General features: G+C 44.1%; 1 protein-coding gene across 12 annotated transcripts in view; it reads right to left on the bottom strand.

Moving 5' to 3' along the window:
* Positions 1-19,813, bottom strand: part of RB1 (RB transcriptional corepressor 1) — a 132,504-nt gene that overhangs the window by 64,209 nt on the left and 48,482 nt on the right. For all 12 annotated transcript variants that reach the window (XM_084821233.1, XM_084821242.1, XM_084821251.1 and 9 more), the window contains 5 exons: positions 17,765-17,881; positions 16,329-16,385; positions 16,195-16,226; positions 16,034-16,110; positions 15,596-15,804 (listed from right to left, as the gene is read on the bottom strand). In XM_084821233.1, the coding sequence (XP_084677359.1) occupies positions 15,596-15,804; positions 16,034-16,110; positions 16,195-16,226; positions 16,329-16,385; positions 17,765-17,881 (492 nt within the window). The remainder of the gene's footprint in view (positions 1-15,595; positions 15,805-16,033; positions 16,111-16,194; positions 16,227-16,328; positions 16,386-17,764; positions 17,882-19,813) is intronic.

Here is a 19,813-nt window from a genome sequence, read left to right as displayed (position 1 = left end):
AAATGAAGAAAATGTTGGTGTACATATCCAGAAGACAGACCACACCTCGGCCTCTATGAACAATTTTATCCATAAGAGAAATCTAAAACACAAGATTTTTTCCACACATGACACAGATTTTGTACTGTATTCTGCATCTTTTCAGTGATCCTCCCAATAATTATTTTTCAATAACATTCTGGCTGTTGTCCAATCAATTTGATCCCTCTTGGGCTCTAACTAGGCAAAACAGATGTCAAATGTGTAGCTCCAAAGAAGCATCACATATTTTCAGCTTCTTATTTTTAAAATATAGTTAAGGTGATTTTTCCGTGAAAGGTACTCATTCCTGACAGGCCAATACTTTTACTACGGCCACAGACCACCAAACAAAGGCTACCTTATTAATTCATTCCACATAGCTCCTTTTTCAGAGTTGTGGCCCAACTGGGATGTACAAAAGCAATACAGTCCCCAATTATCAACAAGTTGATGGAAAACACCCTTCAGGGAAAGAAAAAAAAAAAAGGACAGATCCTCCCACCCCCCAGGACCAAAGAATTTTAAATAGGTTGCAGAACTCTGCAGCCAAAAGCAGCTTCTACAGAACACAGAGTATCTGTTTTGTAGCGTCTTACTAGCAAAAGCATGGATAACCAAGTAGCCATCTTTACAAAACTAGGAGGTTGTAGCCTTGTAAGGAAAGCCATAGCCTGAGATGGTGTAGTCAAACTCTTGTAAGTCTCTAAAATACAAGCCTTTATCCATTTAGATATGTAAACTGTATGTAATATGTAAACCTACCTGCACTTGATAACGTGCCATAGTTAAAAATAAAGAATCTACTCTAAAAAGGTCCAATTCTGGACTTATACTGTTAAGGATCTCTGAAGAGACAACCCGCTCCCACCTAAAAGACTTGACTAGCAGATGTGAGTTTGAGGAAATTACTTTCTATGCTAAAAGACATAACACCGAAGTTCAAAGAGAGACCTCATTAAATATTTTAAATGTGTCAACGTATTTTAGATGTATACCATAAAAGGGCAAATGCCCTTAAATACACAATTCAGGGGATGTGCAAAATTTCTCTGTACCTTGTTGCAGAAAATGACAGGTGTGACTTGGGTTCTTAGCTTAAGCCTCTAAACTAGGGTTCTTAGCTTAAGCCTCTAAACTAAATGATCTTGAAGAAAATTTAGGATGTCAGCCCTTTGCTTTAATGGGAAAACTATATAATAAATCGTATTAGTCTATTTTCTACATAAAATCATAGAATACTACAGTTGGAAGGGGCCTGTAAGACCATCGAGTCCAACCCCTACACGCTGCCTATGAGGTACTTCCAACTTTTCCTGAGTGACCTAAAGTCTTACCCTTTGCTGTAGGGATGGGGGAGAATTTCTCCCCGAAACTTCGGGGGGCCGAGTGCCAACGTATTCGGCCCCCCGAAGTAGTTTCGGGGAGAAATTCTCCGCACCCCCCCACCCCCCGCACCCCCCCCCCGGGATGGGACTTACCTTTCCCGAATGTCGCTCCCGGTGGCGGGTCACAGCAGCGGTTCAGCAGGGCTTCGACAGGGGCAGGGGCGGCAGCCAGTCTTCTGACCGGCTGCCGCCACCGCCGCCATTCCAAGAAAATTAAAACAAAAAAAATGCCCCCGTGATAGGCTACGTGATTAACGTAGCCTATCACGGCTAGATTTGCAAAGTCAGCCGTGATAGGCTACGTAAATCGTCACGTAGCCTATCACAGGTGACTTTAAAAAAAAAAAGCACGTACGCAAATGGCGGCCCCCATAGGGAGCCGCCATTCGCGTTCCTTATTTGGTCACTGTAGTCTACGTAAAGATTTACGTAGACTACAGCGACCAAATAAGGAACGTGAATGGCGGCTCCCTATGGGGGCCGCCATTTGCGTACGTGCTTTTTTTTTTTTTTTAAAGTCACCCGTGATAGGCTACGTGATGATTAACGTAGCCTATCACGGCTGACTTTGCAGATCTAGCCGTGATAGGCTACGTAAATCGTCACGTAGCCTATCACGGGGGCGTGTTTTTTTTTTTTAACTTTTTCTTTCGCGGCCGGGCGAGGCGAGGCGCCTCCCCCCCGGCCTGAATTTCGGCCGGGCGAGGAGGGAAGCCTCCCCCCCCCGGCCTGAACTTCAGGGGGAGCAGCGAAGCGCCTCCCCCCCACCACGAAGCAAGCTGCAAGAGCAGGTAAGTGACTTTCGTGCACCCCTACTTTGCTGTATAAATGAACAGTGCATTCGACTTTAGGTCACTTAGGAAAGGTTGTAGCTACCTCATGGAATGGGGCCTTGTCATAAAGTATCAATTTTTCAAATATTACATTTATATTCCACGTTTTTTCCTCTTACACAGAACCCAAATGGATTTCTATCCATTTCTATCCATAATCTGAATGGAGTCACAACACTAATTTTTAGAAGCTCTGAACCATGGCCTATATGGTCAGTACAGCGCAATTTGAATTATCATAGAATAGTAGGGTTGGAAGGGGCCTACAAGGCCATCAAGTCCAACCCACTGCTCAATGCATCCCTGACAAATGGCTGTCCAACCTCATCTTGAATGCCTCCAGTGCGGGAGAGCCCACTACCTCCCTAGGGAATTGGTTCCATTGTCGTATTGCTCTGACAGTCAGGAAGTTTTTCCTGATGTTCAGCCGGAATCTGGCTTCCTGTCACTTGAGCCCATTATTCTATGTCCTGCATTCTGGGATGATTGAGAAGAGATGCTGGCCTTCCTCTCTGTGACAACCTTTCAAGTACTAGTGTTGCTGAGCCAAGTACCACCCATCTTGTAACTGTGCACTTGGTTTCTTTTTGCTAGGTGCAGAACTTGGCATTTATCCCTATTAAATTTCATTATGTTTTCTGCCTAGTGCTCCAGTCTATCAAGATCACTTTGAATGTTGTTTCTGTCTTCCAAAGTATTAGCTATCCGCCCACCCCCCTCACTTTGTCATCTGCAAATTTGATCAGCATTCCCTGCACCTCCTCCACCAAGTCATTAATAAAAATGTTGAAGAGTACTGGGCCCAGGACTGAGCCCCGCAATACCCTGCTCATTACCTCTCCCCAGTTTAAAGCAGTTGCTTCTGCTTCTTCCATCAATTTTTAAAAGAAGTTTGTTTCAGGGCTGGAAGAACAGGGGAAGCTTAAAGAGACCACAACTCAGAGGCCAAGTGTCTACACCAAAGCAAAAGGGTCTCTCTGCCTGCCATAAAATAAACCCCTTTTCTTGTTTTCTCTATAGTGAATACCCATGGAGACTTGGTTTTCTCAACTAGACAGGGAGATGGTGATCTGAAGGTGGGGAACTTTGCTTCAGTCCCTGTTATGTTCAGATGATTGCTTGCTGAGGCTTAGACTAATGGCAGCTTTCCCCCTCTGCTAGGATGGGGACCTATTAAGATGCTCCACCCCCGGAGACTAATGGATCCAGAAGGTTTCCAGAGGGCTCTGGGGAGATTTCCAGCTGATATTTATTTATTTATTTATTGCATTTATACCCCGCCTTTCTCCCTCTCGCAAGGAACTCAAGGCGGCTTACATTATCCTCCTCCTCACCGTTGTATCCTCACAACAACAACCCTGTGAGGTAGGTAGGGCTGAGAGTCTGTGACTGGCCCAAAGTCACCCAGTGAGCTTCCATGGCCAAGTGGGGACTAGAACCCAGATCTCCCGGCTCCCAGTCCGTCACTCTCACCACTACACTACACTGGCTCTCCAGTGATATGGATATGGCTGGCTCTCATGTTGAAACCCTGGTTGATCTGTGGAATGCAGAAAGGACCTGGGCAGTTGACATGATTGCTCCTGAGCGCCCTCTCCTGAGCAGAGCTCGTACTGCTCCGTGGTGTACTCCAGAGCTGAGAGTGACGAAACAAAATAGATGGCTTGAGTACAGATAGAGAACTCCTAGTGGGTGCAATCAAACCCTGGTATGTGCCTACGGTAAGGTATACTCAGGGGCAATGAGGGCGGCAGAGAAACAACATTTCTCTCCCTCCGCTCAATCTTCCATATGCCACCAGCAGAGCTTTTCAGGGTCGTTCGTGGCCTATCACAGGCTGGCCCTAAGGACACTGTAGACCCATCTGAGGCCTGCTGTAATTCATTTCCTAGGCACTTCCAGGATCAAATCTCTTGCATCTTCTGGAACTTAGACTCCATTGTTACAGCAGGTGAATCTCGTGAGGTTCCAGAGCACAGCCTTGTCCAGTTTTCTTGGATGAGTTTCAGCTGATACAGCTATTGTTGTATGTTGACATCCTTGGGCTGGTTCATGCACCCACTTCTGTACTGGATCCTCTTGGCTTATAAAAACTGGCAGGGAAGGAACAGCTGGCTGGGCGAGATACATGTCTCCTTGTGGGAGGGTGTGGTCCCGGGCCATCTCAAAGAGGTGGTGGTGGTACCACTCCTAAAGAAACCCTCCCTGGTCCCAGAAAATGTTCAATAATTTTAGGCCAGTGGCAAATGTTCCTTTCTTGGACAAGGTTCTTCAGCAGGTGGTTGCCAACCAGCTCCAGGCACTCTTAGATGAGACTGATTATCTAGATCCATTTCAGTTGGGGTTCAGGCCAAGTTTTGGCATGGAAACAGTCTTAGTCACCTTGTATGATGACCTATGTGGGGAGAGAGACAGGGGGAGTGTGACCTTGTTGATTCTCCTTGATCACTCAGTGGCTTTCAATACCATTGAGCATGGTATCCTTCTGGGGCAATTGTCTGATTGGGAGTGGGAGGCACTGCATTGAAGTGGTTTCGCTCCTACTTCGAGGGATGGCTCCAGAAGGTGGTACTTGGGGGATAACTGCCCAGCCCTGTAGATTCTCCAGTATGGCGTTCAGAAGGGGTCATTTCTGTCCCCCATGTTATTCAACATCTACATGAAACTGTTGAGTGCGGTCATCTGGAGTTTTGGAGGGCATTGTCATCAGTATGCTGATGACACACAGCTCTATTTCTCCTTTTCAGCTTCTTCAGGTGAGGTTGTGGATGTGCTACAGTGGTGTCTGGGTGCAACAATGGACTGGATGAGGGCTAATAAACCGAAACTCAATCCAGAGAAGACTGAGATACTGTTAGTGGGTGGTTCTCCTGACCAGGTGGAAGGTGCTCAACCTGTTCTGGATGGGGTTGCACTCCCCCTGAAGGAGCAGGTTTTGTAGCTTGGGGATCTTCCTGGAGCCATCTTTGTCACTTGAGGCTCAAGTAGCCTCAGTGGCACTGAGTGCCTTCTATCAACTTCAGTTGGTGGCCCAGCTACACCCCATCTGAACAGGGATAACCTGGCTTCAGTTGTCTATGCTCTAGGAACCTCCAGGTTAGATTACTGCAATGAGCTCTAGGTGGGTCTGCCTTTGAAAACAGTTTGGAAGCTGCAACTTGTACAAAATGCAGCTGCCAGACTGATAACAGGGACCAGAAAGTCTGAACATATAAGACCAGTTCTGGCCCGTTTGCACTGGCTACCAATATACTTCTGAGCCCAATTCAATTCTGGTTTTGACCTATAAAGCCCTACGCGGCTTGGGTAGTACATGATGGAACGCCTCTCCAGGCATGAACTGACCTGTACACTACGCTCTGCATCTAATGCCCTCCTTTGGGAGCCTTCTCCAAAGGAGGTTCAGAGGGCGGCAACAAAGGAGAGGGCGTTCTCGGTGGTGGCTCCCCATTTATGGAATAATCTCCCTGATGAGGCCTGCCTGGCACCAACACTGTCATCTTTTCGGCGCCAGGTTAAAACTGCCCCCTTCTCTCAGGCATCTGGCAGCATATAATGAGCCTCTTGATTTTCTCTGGCTGACTGTTTTTGTTTTAGATAGATGTTGTTGTTGTTGTGTGTGTTCTTTGTTATTACATGAATGGTTTTATATTTTATATAATGTATTTTAATGGTTTTTAATTGTTGTGAACCATCCAGAGGGCTTTGGCTATGGGGTGGTGCAAAAATATAATAAATGAAATGAAATGAATGAACACAACAAGTAAAAGAGTCTTCCAGGAACTAGAATCCCACATTTCCCACATCTTCTGTAACACTTCAGGCAGAATTATGCATTGGTCATAGAAGGTGAGCCAGGTTGGCCTGGCTGCCAATTAAAAATATAGCATTCTCAGGACTTCCGGTTGGAACCAATGTCGCCCTCGCAGCATCCTGCGGAGAAGAGGGCTGCATCGCCGCCCACTCCTCCCATACCACCTTTGTCAAGAGCTCCGAGAACAGAAGATATAGGGGAATTATTTACTTTGATAAAAACTTTATCTTTGCAATTTGCAGAGCAAGCCAAGAGGTTGGATTTAATCCAAAATTCCGTCACCGCCCTGCAAGGAGCGGTGGATTCAATTAATGCTTCCTTGCAAAAAATGGAGATGAAAGTTAACGACCTACAAGATAGGCTCACAATGAATGAAATTATGACACAAGCTTTTTAAAAAAATATCTCTGCCAGAATTTCTCAACTGGAGGCCTTCACGCACAGATCCAATGTGCCTATTACTGGGATTAAAAATCTGCCTACTGATGTAAATTTGCCTACCTTTGTAGACAAGCTTTTGCATGAGATACTCCCTGTGCCATCTGATTATTTACTTGATATTGAGCAGGCATTTAGTTAATTCAGCTTTCTATAATCAACACAAAAATGTATTGATCCATCTGGCTTAGTGACCAATACTATGGGTGAGGCCCAGAGACTATTTGACTCCCTAAATACCCCAACTCTAACATCAATGAACCTTCCTCCTTAAATCTGCAAGCACTTTCCCATTCACCCTATAAGCAACTGTACGGATGGGTGGATGTTTCCTAGTATTAATAACATGACTAATAAGGTTAGTTCTACCAGCCTTTGAACTAAAAGGGTTTGAAATCTGCTGTGGAATTTCTAAGATGGCTAGTTGGATTTCTGTGGAAGTATCCTTATTCCATTTTATCTGATCAAGACCTCCTCCTCCTTTACTTTCTTGTAAAAGATATTGGTTTATCTTATTCTCATTAGATGTTTTATTTATTTATTTCATTTCTATACTGCCCAATAGCCGAAGCTCTTTGGGCGGTTCACAAAAATTAAAATCACAGAGTGCAGCAATATAAAAGACGAAAGCTTAAAACCACAGTATAACAATACAACCAGAATAAAACCTAGCAGCAACGCAGGGATTTAAAATACAGATTTATAGCACCAGACCTAGAAGATTAGGAAGCAAAATACTGGGAGAATAAAATGGTCTTCACCTGGTGCCGGAAGGAGTGCGCCAGAAGGAGAACAATGTAGGCGCCAGGCGAACCTCTCGAGGGAGCTCATTCCACAGCCACAGTAGAAAATACTGCCAGGCTAGAAAGGTTTCCATGTTTTATCCTAGTGGAGGTAACAAAAAAGGACTTCCTTTCCTTTTTTATAGTTCAGAAAAGTTGCAGACAGCACTGTTCTTAACATTGTCTGCATTAAGATGTTAAAAATGAAATTAGGTATGAAATTATGAAACTGTTTTTGTATTGGAAGATAATGTTATATGCATATTTAGTCAGTCCATTTTTCTTGAACTCTCTCACCTAGCATGTCTCAGCATTCAGCACTTCTGCCTTCAGTCGCATTGTTTTTCAAACAGCATCTCACCTTTGAGTACTTCATATTTCTTCATACTTCAACACAAACAGTCTTGAAATAATTGTACTTCAACACAGTCTTGAAATCCCTTATTAAACGAAGCTACACAAAAGTAAACCTTTCACAACAGAACACAATGATTAAATTTCCTGGCTTTGAAAGTGATATTGCTAGTATGAATATTAATATTATTAACATCAACATTAACATATATCAATATTAACCAGTATCAATATTGACCCATCAAACATTGAGCAATGTGAAGTCCTATTTATTTCAATGGCAGAGGTTTATGTGCAGGTTTAACTCTCCCATGGAAATAAAACGAGATCTAAATGCACTTCACTAGGATCATGGCCAGTATTAGAAAAACTCACTCCGTTTCTAGTCAGGAGGATTTATGACTGTCAGAGAAGATGCAAAAAAATGCCCTACTATGAACAGGAAACAAGGCAGTTGCATAGCCTATGGACTCGACAGTATTAGGCTCCCAGATATACTTGGTTTACTGGGGTTCTGCAGCTTGCACCAGTGCACAAGAGAGAGGGTTAGGTCCTTTCACGTGAAAACATTTCAGGATTGTGCCATAAATGTCTGTATTTAGACACAGGATGAACAGAGTGTACTCATATCTAAGGCTTAAATTGTCATCTTAAGTTAAGTTAGGGTGCAATCCAATCCAGATAGGCGGCCACCTCCGAACTCCAAGGCAACCACCTATCCAAAGCAGGGCAGGAGAAGCACGGAGGGGATCGTTCCCTCCGTGCTCCTCCTGCCCTGCATTTTCAGCTAGCCAGCCGATTGTAGCTGTCTAGCAACGGGAAGGCTGAGAGGGGAAGGAGGCTGCTGTACGACACACTGGATGTGTCATACAGGCATTTCTGCCCTCCCTGCCCTGGAACGCTCCCAGACCCTTCCCTTTTCAGCCACCGCATGCTCCTCTTGCGAGCATGGAGGACAGAGCTGTTCTGGACTGCCTTGGAGGCAGCGTGGAAGTGGGGAAAGGTCAGTTCCTGGAAAACAAGCTATCCTATGGCCATCTTGCCGCTGTCTAGCAGCCATAGGATTGCTCCCTCAGTCTTTAATACAAATATAAAACCTAAATTGGCAAGATCGTGCGTCCAATTTATTTTTGGTGTTCTGTCCTACATTAATAAATTCATGTGTTTCACAAGTAACACAAGGGGCTAGGGGTGTTATTATCTAGGAATTGCTGAACTAAGACAGCAAGAGGAAGTTCAGACATGAAGCTCACTTGCCTTGGGCAAATACTTTTAAGGCTAGCCAACCTCACTGGTTTATTGCATTTTTCCCCTCCTTACTGATGCCCTCAGAGCACTTTACAAAATCCAATAGAATTCTTTTTAATCCACATTATTAAAATCATAAGTATTATGATTTTAAAATTGTAAGTAAAACAATGACTACGAACATAATGGGAGGACTTGTGCGGGCAGAAGGATGATGATAATCTTAAGGTTTTGAGGCAGAGAGTTCCATATACAGGGTACTGCCACTGAAAGGGTCCTCTCATGCATTGCTATTTATTATTTACAGTATGTCTGTGGTTTTAATTTTTGTGAACCACCCAGAGAGCGTTGGCTATTGGGTGGTATAGAAATAAATAAATAAATAAATAATTCCATTGGCCATGGAACAACCAGAAAGGGAACCTCAGAAGATCTCAGGGGTTGACCGAGTACATATATGGGAAGATGGTCGGCTAGGTATCCTGGCCCCAAGCCATTTAGGGCTTTGTATGTGAGCAGCAAAACCTTGAACATGACTCGATAGCTAATAGAGAGCCAGTGCAGTTCTTTTAACATGGGTGTAATGTGTATGTCTAGGTGCTCTACTGAGCATCCTAGCTGCTGCATTCTGAACTAACTGAAACTTTCGAACCCCATGCAGAGTACATTACAATAGCCTAACTACAATGTTACCTCTGCATGGATTGCAGTGGCTAGTCTACCCTATCCAGAAATGGCTGCAGCTGCCACATCAACTGAAGCTGGTGATGTGTGCGCCGGGCCACTGAGGTCACCTGGGCCTGTAGTGACAAAGATGGATCCAGATGCACCCCCCAGACCACATACCTATTCCTTCAGAGGGAGTACAAGCCCATCTAGAACAGGTGAACAACTCAATTCCCAGACCGGGGAACCACCCACCCATAGGGTCCCGTCAGGATTCAGCTTCAATTTATTGGCCCTCATCCAACCCATAATTACATCCAGGCACCTGTTTAGAACATGCATGGCCTCTCTCGAATTAGATGTTACACAGAAAAAGAGTTGAGTGTCATTAGCATACTGATGACACCTTGCCCCAAATCTCCTAATGACCATTCCCAGTGGCTTCATGTAAATATTAAATAACTTTCGGGACAGAACAGTAGCCTGTGGCACCCCACAGTTAAACTCCCAGGGTGCTGAGGCACAGTCACCAAGTCTTATTCTCTGGACTCAACCTCATAAGATCTGAACCACTGTAAGACAGTGCCCTCAGTTCCCAATTCATGGAGTTGGTCCAAGAGGACACCATGGTCAACGGTATCAAAAGTTGCTGAGAGATAAAGAACTAACAGAGTCGCACTCCCCCTGTCCCACTCCCAAGGAAGTTCATCCATCAGGGCAACCAAGGCCAATTCAGTTCCAAAACTAGTCCTGAACTCAGACTGGAATGGATCAAGGTGATCAGTTTCATCCAAGACTGCTTTTAACTGAGACACCACCACTCTCTTGAACACCTTACCAAAAAGGGGGGATTTGTGACTATATGATAGTAGTAGTACTAGTAAACCAGGGAGCCATCTGAATGCCACAGTGCAAAGCAGGGGCTCTGGAGCAATTGTATCAATGGCCCATCACTTCTCAGCATTCCATAGCACAACAAGGGCCACAACATAATCGCTGGGTCTGGCTACTGGAAAATCCCTCAGAGCATTCAGGTTTCCCTTGGATTCCATAAGTCTCCAGGGGCAGACCATGTTAATCGGTCCCCCACCTCTGCAGGGAGGAATTAACACTGTGAGACCAAGCTTCACAAGGAAGTGATCTGACCATGACAATGTGTTGACTTCAACCCTCCCCCAAATATCTATACCATCCCCTCACACCCTGAACAAAGGCCAGATCGAGGGTGTACCCTGCTCTATGTGTCAGACTGATGTAGAACTAAGACAGCCCCATGGTTGTTATGGAGGCCATGAAATCCCAAGCTGGTCCTGTTAAAGCAGCCTCAGTGTGGATGTTGATGGCCCCAGGACCAAATTCCTATTATTCTCCAGAACGACATCTGAGACTGCCTCAGTCAGGGAGGCCATTGGGCAGCAAGGTGGGAAGTACACCAATAACATCCCCAAACTGTCTCTTTGGCCCAGCACACGGTACAGGCCCCCATATCCTGTCCCAGGAGTAAGATGGAGTTGCTGTGGATCATGGTAATTCCTCCACCCCACCGCAACACTCCAACCTGGCCTGGTGCTGCACTGAGTATCCAGGTGGACAAAGCTGGGTCAGGTCAACACCTCCCAGCTCATCCACCCAGGTTTCAGTAATGCACACCAGGTCGGATCCTTCATCCATGGATGACTTATACTGGACCGACCTGGCATTCACCAAGAGGAGAACCAGGCCAGAGGTTACAGTAGCCTGGCCACCAGGAACTTGAGGGATAGGTGAGGGATCTACAAGAGGGATAGGTGAGGGATCTACAAGAGGGATGGCATATAGCCATCTAGCTCTTCTACTAGTCTGGTAACACCTTCTCCCCATCATACTGGACTGTCCCCTACCCATGACCACCATTATAGGGTCACTTATATTTCCATTTTGCTCCCACTCAGACACTTCCTAACATGCAAACATTAACCAGCAGGTACAAATCTGCTCTGTGTGGAGCTATAACACAAGTCATATCACTTCAACAAGCTGTCCAGGATAAACTTATAATGGCCAATGATAGTAAATTAGGGCCAGTAGAGTAAAATAGGGACCAATAATGATGAGCACATCTCACCTCTGCCAATTAGAGGAATGACTTATTCACTATGCACCACCTCCTGAGTCTCACTCAGAAGGACCTTGCTGACCCCAGTTTCCGCCCATCCAGCCTCTCACCCTAGGTCAGGGTCTCAGGTCTGTCTCTCACACAGGCTCAGCCAGCCTTCCAATTCTCAAATGGCAGGGGAGGATGTCCCTACCCTCGCCTTCTCCCAGATCTGCTCCAATCTCCAAATGAAGCTTGGCTCCATGCCCAGGCACTCCACTCCTCCAGCTGCAACGCATCAGCAAACCATCCCACAGTGAAAACAGAAACAGAAAAGTACACTTAGTGGTGGATGATAACAAGCCAAGCAGAGGGTGGGTGTTTTTGTCTGCTCTGTCTTTCTCTTTGCTACCAACCATACCTCAAGGCCTTGGTTTATACAAGAGGGCTGAATCACCTGACCTTAAGGTCACATTCACATGGGAGGAGACTATCTGTCAAGTAGCATGGTCCCAAGCCATTTCGGTCTTTAACGGTAATAACCAGTACCTTGAATCCAGGACACTTGATACAATAGAGCAGCCTTCCCCAACCTGGTAGCTGCCAAATAAATCCCATCATCCCCAGCCAATGACCATGCTGGCTGGAGATGATGAGAGTTGTTCTCCCAACTCCCAAAGGGCACCAGACTGGAGAAGGCTGCATCAGAGAGATTCTGTGATCCAACCACTTGGCTTAGTCAACATTTTGGCTGTAACATTCTGCACCAACTGAAGTGTCTGAGTAGTTTTTAAAGGGCAGCACAATGTACAGCATATTACAGTAGTCCAATCCTGATGTAACTAATGCAAGTAGAATCACACCCAGTTCCAACTGTACCAGGAACGGGTGTACGATATTCAAAGCTGGGCAAAAGCACTCTTGGCTATAGATACCAGCTGAGCCTTGCCAGGTAGCAAAGCCAGATCCTGAGGTATGTCAATGAGAAGCTAGATGTAAGGCATCACACACAAATGGGAATATGTCCTCTACTGTTATCGTATCTGCCATAAACCCAGTGAAGAAGGGAGGGATACAAGAGAGATTGTGCAGTTAATGTCCACACAGGATGTGAAAAGAGCATGTTTTTATACCTGATGATTCGAAGTGTATGGTGGGAAAGCCCTCCATTTACTGGGGGGTGATTCATTAAGCAGCAAAGTGAAGGAGCCAACTTCTATGGAAGACCAATAATATTGGAAGACATACTGTAGAACAGAGTGTGTGTGTGTGCGCATGTGTGTACACGTACGCATACACACATAATATTATTATTAGATATATTACACTATATTGTTATATAGTATACTAGCACACAGGCTTCACACGGGATGGAAAGCCCTTAGTTAGAAACAGCGAAACCTTCAAGCAAATTTACACATCTGTCACAGTTGGACACATTGGGCCCACCCCACTGAGCGAAGGCATGCCCACGGCCACTCCTAGGCACCATCCCTGCCATGGTGAACCCTATAGCTCACTGACAGAGGGGTCTGTCCATTCCATTCCTGAGCCGGGGGGGGCTGCCCCACAACAGCGGGGAGGGAGCAGGCATATAACACCACCCCTCAGCCTACTAATCTCCCCTGGCTTCAAACTGTATGGCAACCTCAGGGCCAGGTCAAATCTGGCCTTCCAGGAGTCCCCCAAAGGCCATGCCCTCTTCCCATAGCCCCACTCCCTTTTCCCTAACCACAGATAGTTTTGTGGTTTCCCAGTGTTTGTGCAGTTTTTTCCCATTCTAAGAGTCTGAAATGCCTTAAGAGTTTTAAGCTAGAATATGCTGGTATTCTTTGTATTTTTGGCCCCACATTTTGCCTTTGGCCCTACCCCCTTGCATTGCCCCACCCACCACTGGAAAACACCCTCCTAGAGCTTCTTCAAAATAGAATTTGGCCCTCAGGCTGAAAGATGTTTTGCACTCCTGTATTCAGAACTTTGCAGCGTATGGAGTGCAAAGCTATGTGCTTGTTAGGGAAGTCTGTTCCCACTGGCTGAAGACCACATGGGGACATTCAAATTAATTAATGCATTTTAAAAACAAAATCACCCTGGAGGTGCACCCACCTAGGGTCCCCTTAGTATGCATGCCAAGTTTCAAGTGTCTAAGTTTCACAGACTGGGCACTATGGCACTGCTGGACAGACACACGTTATCTTTTATTATTACAGATTATAACAGATCATGTAAGCATCTTTGATAACTTTGAATTCTGCCATTTTGGAAAAATGTGACATGAGACTTCAACTACTCTTGGTCTTCTCTCTTTTGGAGACAAGGGACTCTTACACTCTAGTTTTTAACATCAGTATATATAATTTACCAGAAGCAAAGATCAACTGACTTGCCATTCAGTTCCCAAAAACTCATACCAGGACTGTTTGGGGTGGTTGTTTATATCTGAAAAGCAGTATGTCAATGTTTAAATATTGAATTCCCTCTGTACTTCTTGTAAGTCATGCCCCAACGGAGTTTGTACTCCCCAGTGGTACAGACATGGGAGTTTAATCTTTATTTCTCTGCAAAAGCAGACCCCATTCATTTCCCCCATGTTTAAATTTCAAATAGCAAAAGTACTTGATGGCTTACAACGTCTCTAAAGGGAAGAATAATAGTAATCGAATATATTAAAAAGGCTAATTCCCAGGTCCCATTTGTTTGGACCAATTCATATATTAACTTTGTAGTGTTGGTTGTACTGCTGAATGCACAACAACACTTGAATCAGGGACACACTGAAACAGATCTATTCAATTCTTTTGACAGCAGCACTAGCCAGACCCAGGGAGTGGTAGCATTGGCATGTGGAGTAGCTTTGTCATCCACCTGGCCCATACGGTTCCCATGGCACGGGAACCAGCCACACAGATGCGAAAATGACAACATAAAAATTGGCCCAAAGGATGCACCAAGGAGATTATCCAATAGCAAACCACATAATTCAGTGCTACTTACAAAACATGATGCTTGTTATATGAAATCTTATCCACAGGGAAGTGTTTTTGATGATTATCTGTTCACAAATATCATTGAATTTGGGTCTGTTACTCTGTAGCAGGGAAAAGCAAACTGGTGCCCCCCAGATATTTTGGACTGCAACTCCCATAATCGTTTACCATTGGGCATGCTCGCTAGGGCTGATGGTAGCTGTAGTCCAAAACATATGCAGGGCACAAGGTTACCTAGCACAGCTGAATAGAACCCAGAACTAAACTAAACTAAACCCAGAATAGAACTAAAACAGAACCCAGGATGGGGCTAAGTAAATGAAGAGCCAGAGTGGCTCCCATAAAGTTCTATGGAACAAAATTATCAGGCTGTAATCCGGGGCAAGCTGGAGAAGGGGGGAACCCAGATACTTGGGTTAAAGTGGAAAATCACAAAGTAAGAACTAAGATAAAAGAATGGGATAGAATATACAAGGGAGATGATTAGACTGGGTAGCCAAGAATCACAGGTCGACAATTTACATGACAAGGTAATAATTAGAAGCAGAATAAAATGAGACCCATAAGCAAAATTACATTCCTAGCTTGATGCTAAAATCTGCTTCTTTTGTTTACAACTGAGTGAGCCAGCAGGTGAAGCACAAAAGAAACTCAAATCCACAAAACTCAGAAAGTGTAAGATGTATCAAGCATTTGTTCACTGTGTCACTCATGTTATTACTGATACTGAAACATATTTGCTTGATCTGAAGATTCCAGTGCTTCAAGGGAGAAGTTAGTGACAGTTTTCAGGGCCAGGCCTCTACTACCAAGCATAAGGTAATTGAATTTGCCAATGACTGAGGTAAATCTTTTTTTCATGGGGGAATACAGACAAAACATCTATCCTATAATTCATTATACTACTAGAAATAGTACCATAAAACTTTGAAATTGTCCAGGTGATACTTAAATACATAAATACAGACATTATGTGTTTAAAAGGCAACTTACTGATTGCCATGCTAGGGATTCCATAATTTGGTGTTCACAGCATTCTAGGTGTTTTATCATCTCTCTTGTCAGGCTTGGTTCAGCTTTAATAAAGCTTTCAATGACCTTGTATAAGTCAAAGGCTTTTAAGTCAAGTATGTTGATGATCCATGGGAAAGACAGGTCTGTTTCCATATTCATACTATCACTTTGTGAAGTATTCCTTGAGGCTAAAGAGAATACACCTAATTAATATTTGACTATCAAAGTCCTGTATAAATTATTTTCTTCATATGTTGAGATGTGTGTCATTTGTGGATTTACATTTAGCGTAACAAATTCCCTACCCTCAAAATACTGTTATAGTTCTACTGAAAACAAGTATTGCTTGAGCATTAAGATCTGAGAACAGACACTGCTTAATAATATATTATATGTGGATATTTAAGTTCAACTTACTGCCATATGTAGCTATGACAACCTCAAGAGCACAGGCCAGCAGAGATGTGTGGAAGGTGTTGTTATTCAAAAGTTTGCTGTAAAAAACAAGTCTCAGTAATAGGTTTCAACATAAACAAATTCTAGAGGGTAAAAAATAGTGATCTTTGAAGCAAACATACCTAAAATTATGAACTGACAGCCGCTTTTCTTCCTAGGACATATGCATAAATACAGACTTCAGTGCATTAAAAAGGAAATATCAGTTGTAAGAATATCAATTGCATGAAATATCAATTGTATCATGAAAACCTACCGACTTTAAAATGGATTCCATCACTCTGTAATATAATCGTATCCCAAGCCCATACCTCTGAAAATAACAATTTAAAAAGCTGTTATAACAAGTTATAACGTCATGCCTTTCTTTTAGAGCAAAGCATTATCTAATATAACTCAGCCAATTTGTGATGAAAGGGTTTGATAAGTTCACTTAATGAACTTAGAAGTTCACTTATACGTTCACTTAATGAACGGATCTATTACACCAGACATTCAAAAATAAAAAAAGAAAAGCTATACTCTACACCAGGACATTTGTAGAAAGCTGTACATCCATTCCTAAGCAATGTTTGCATCCATGAATTTGATTTTGGGAACATATTACATGGAAATTACAGAGCCCTAAACAACCTAGGACTAGGATACCTGAGAGAGCACCTTCTTCTTTACCAACCTGCCTGGTCACTGAGTTCATCAGAAGGCACGTTCCTGGTGGTTCCACATGGACCTATGGCCTATTTGGAGTCCACCAGGAGAAGAGCCTTCAGTGTGGTAGCCCCTGTCCTACGGAATTCCCTGCCTTAGGAAGTCAGGCAGGAGCCAACATTGTATTGCTTCCAGCACCTCATGAAAACATTGTTATTTCAGGAAGCCTTCCTTGAATGACAGGCTGCGATTTAATCAGTTTTATCAGAACTGTTTCTTTTAAAAATAATGTTAACATGGTGTTTCTATTATTTTATCCTACTTGTATTGTTCATCACTCTGAAATCTGTCTGGATGTGAGGCAGTATACAAATGTTGTAATAAAATAAATAAATTAGAATGAAGTTTTGCAAGCAGAGTAATGGATCCCTATTATCCTCTCCCTCCCAGCCCCTGAAACTCTCCCCCCAAATTCACCAAATTTAATCTAACGTTTTTGCATAATTTAATTAATGGAAATATTGCCAAAGCTGAGATAAGAAGCAAATTATACATCAAAATAGATGCTGAAATAAGAATCTTAGTTTGCATCTTGAAAAACTAAGACTCTAGCCTTCATGACTGCAAAGACATCTGTATTTTCAAGATTGTAGAACGCATGGATACCAAAATATAGAGCCAGGAGTATTGGCATGGGGCCTGGAAAAATTCAAGCACCACAGCCTGAACTGGTCCAACACTGACCCATGTGAGCTATGTGTTAAAAAATGTTGTGGGCTAAAGCACTTTACATCTGGACTGCAAGAATCAGAAGTTTAGCTGACCCCTACAGGTTCCATTAACACTGATCATGACTAGAGGCAAACAAAAACATAATTTTGCCTATGATTCCCATAAGACCCTTAATCCAGCACATCTGAGCATTTAATGCACTTCCCATTTCAGAATCTATCTAGCTCTATAGCTTGAACCAGAAAGCATATTTTCATAGTGCTCTCCTATCTCAGCCTACAGTATTTTTGAACTACTACTAGAGAACCCTACCTGTGATCCAATTTCAGCACATCCTTGTCCAACTGCTTCAGCAAACTTCTCTTTGAAGATACAACCCAGATTTTCTATTCTTTCCAATATGTCTTGCATAGGATTCACTGTACAGTTCTGTAATGGTTGAGAAAAGCTTTCCCTTATATGAACAGATGTATTGGACAAGAAAATTCTTGGAATCATTGGAGCCCAAGCTTGACAGAGAGTACTATTAGTTAAGAGACTCCAACTTTCAAGCACGTCTGAGTATAAAGGTGCTAATTTTTCACTTTGTTGGCAACAGGAGGGGCTTCTCTTAAAATCACAAAGTCAGAACACAGAAAAATAATTTGTTATTATTTAAGAGATTAATTAGGGACTAGCTGTAAAGGAAGGCTGGATATCTAGGCTCACTCAGCCCCCGTTGATCCACAGCCCCCCGCCTCTCAGAGCCAGCTCAGCTTAGCCCATGAGCACACCCCAACCCCCTCCCTACCAAGCAGAGGAGATGGGATTTACTGGATTTAGCCTCGGATGGTCTTCTCTCTGTCCCATCAGCCAGGACAGTTAGACTGGCGGGGACGAGGGAGAGCGCCTGTTCTGTGGTGGCCCCCACTCTGTGGAACTCCCTCCCTAGGGAACTCCGCCATGCCCCCTCTTTAATGACCTTCCACCGTGCGTTAAAAACGTGTTTGTTCAGGCAAGCATTTGGGGTGGGTTAGGGTATTTTAGAAAATGTTTTTATTGTAGAATTTTATTGTTTTAAACTGTTTTATTATATGCTGTACATCGCCCAGAGTGGCTGGGTGACCAGCCAGATGGGCGATTAATAAATTTAATAATAAATAAATAAATAAATTTAGCGCTGACTCAGGAAAGAAACAGAAGCAATAATTTTGAGGTACATATTTATTTACAAGTAAGGGGTGAGGGAATGGGAAGAGAGGCAAGGCGAAGTACAATTTAGAATTCCCCAAATATCAGTTCCCCATTTGGAAACCCAACATAGACTAAAACAATAGAAGACTACATAACCCTAGTCTACTCACACCTCTGAGCAGGATCTTTACTTAATGCCAGCGTGCCAACACCTTCCACCCAGACCAGATGGAAATCAAAGGACCCAGAAGAATGGCTGCAGGTCTGTTTTTATCCTATTCCAAACCCAGTCCTTCACTCTTTCATCCCCCTCCCTTCCCTCAAGGAGGATGAGCTGGGTTTTTCCACACCTCTCCAGCTGTGCTGACCCCTTGGCAGGCCAAGCTGTTTTACAACCTTGGGTCCCTGATAAGGCCTCCGTCCTGGTGCCTTCAATCCTGGCATGGCCACGTCTCTTCCTCTCTCCAGGTGGCCTGACTTGTAAATCTTCTTGCAAGATCCCACTCTCTCCTACCATAAAACACTAAAACCCCATCGAAAACTATTGCAAGGTAAAATTACCTCTTTCCCACCACAGCTGTGGCCCTGTAAGGCCTTTTCCTTGACACTAGCATATAACAAGGTTTTAAATACATTCATAGCTTGGAGGCTGTCTCAGATCCATCACTGTCATTAAAGGCATAAATGGCCTCTGTGGTATAATCCGGGTCCGGACAATCGCAGGAGTAAAAGAAGCCACTGCGGCTTCTCCCCTATGCGCACCTGTTGTTTGCATAATTACCCGCACTGCAGCGCAGGTTGCCATGTCATCCAAACCTGGCGTGTGGCACAGCAGGGGTGGCTTTGTAGCCACCCTACAACCCAAGACTTGCAGTAGGGGTTGTAGGGTGGGTACAAACCCTCCCCCCAACCGCCAAACTGCATGCCAGGTTCAGACAACATGGCAACTCATACTGCAGCGTGGGTAATTTTGCAAATGACAGTCGCGCACATGGCACATGCCGGGGAGAAGCCACGATGGCTTCTTTTACCCCCATGATCACCCAAACACCCCCAACAGACTGGCTTTTACCAGCTTAAGCTGGTGTCCCAGCCACAACCCTACTGGGAGGCAGATAGCCTAGATTCTGCTCTGCTAACCTACAGTTTGTATTACTGTAATCTATTGTACATGAGGCTGCCACTGAA

This window comes from Heloderma suspectum, chromosome 1 (genome assembly GCF_057233095.1).
Source record: "Heloderma suspectum isolate Gila_16-S chromosome 1, 16-S_ref, whole genome shotgun sequence".
NCBI classification, from domain to species: domain Eukaryota; kingdom Metazoa; phylum Chordata; class Lepidosauria; order Squamata; family Helodermatidae; genus Heloderma; species Heloderma suspectum.
Note: the sequence above shows the minus strand (reverse complement) of the source record. Positions and strands in the feature narration are given on the sequence as shown.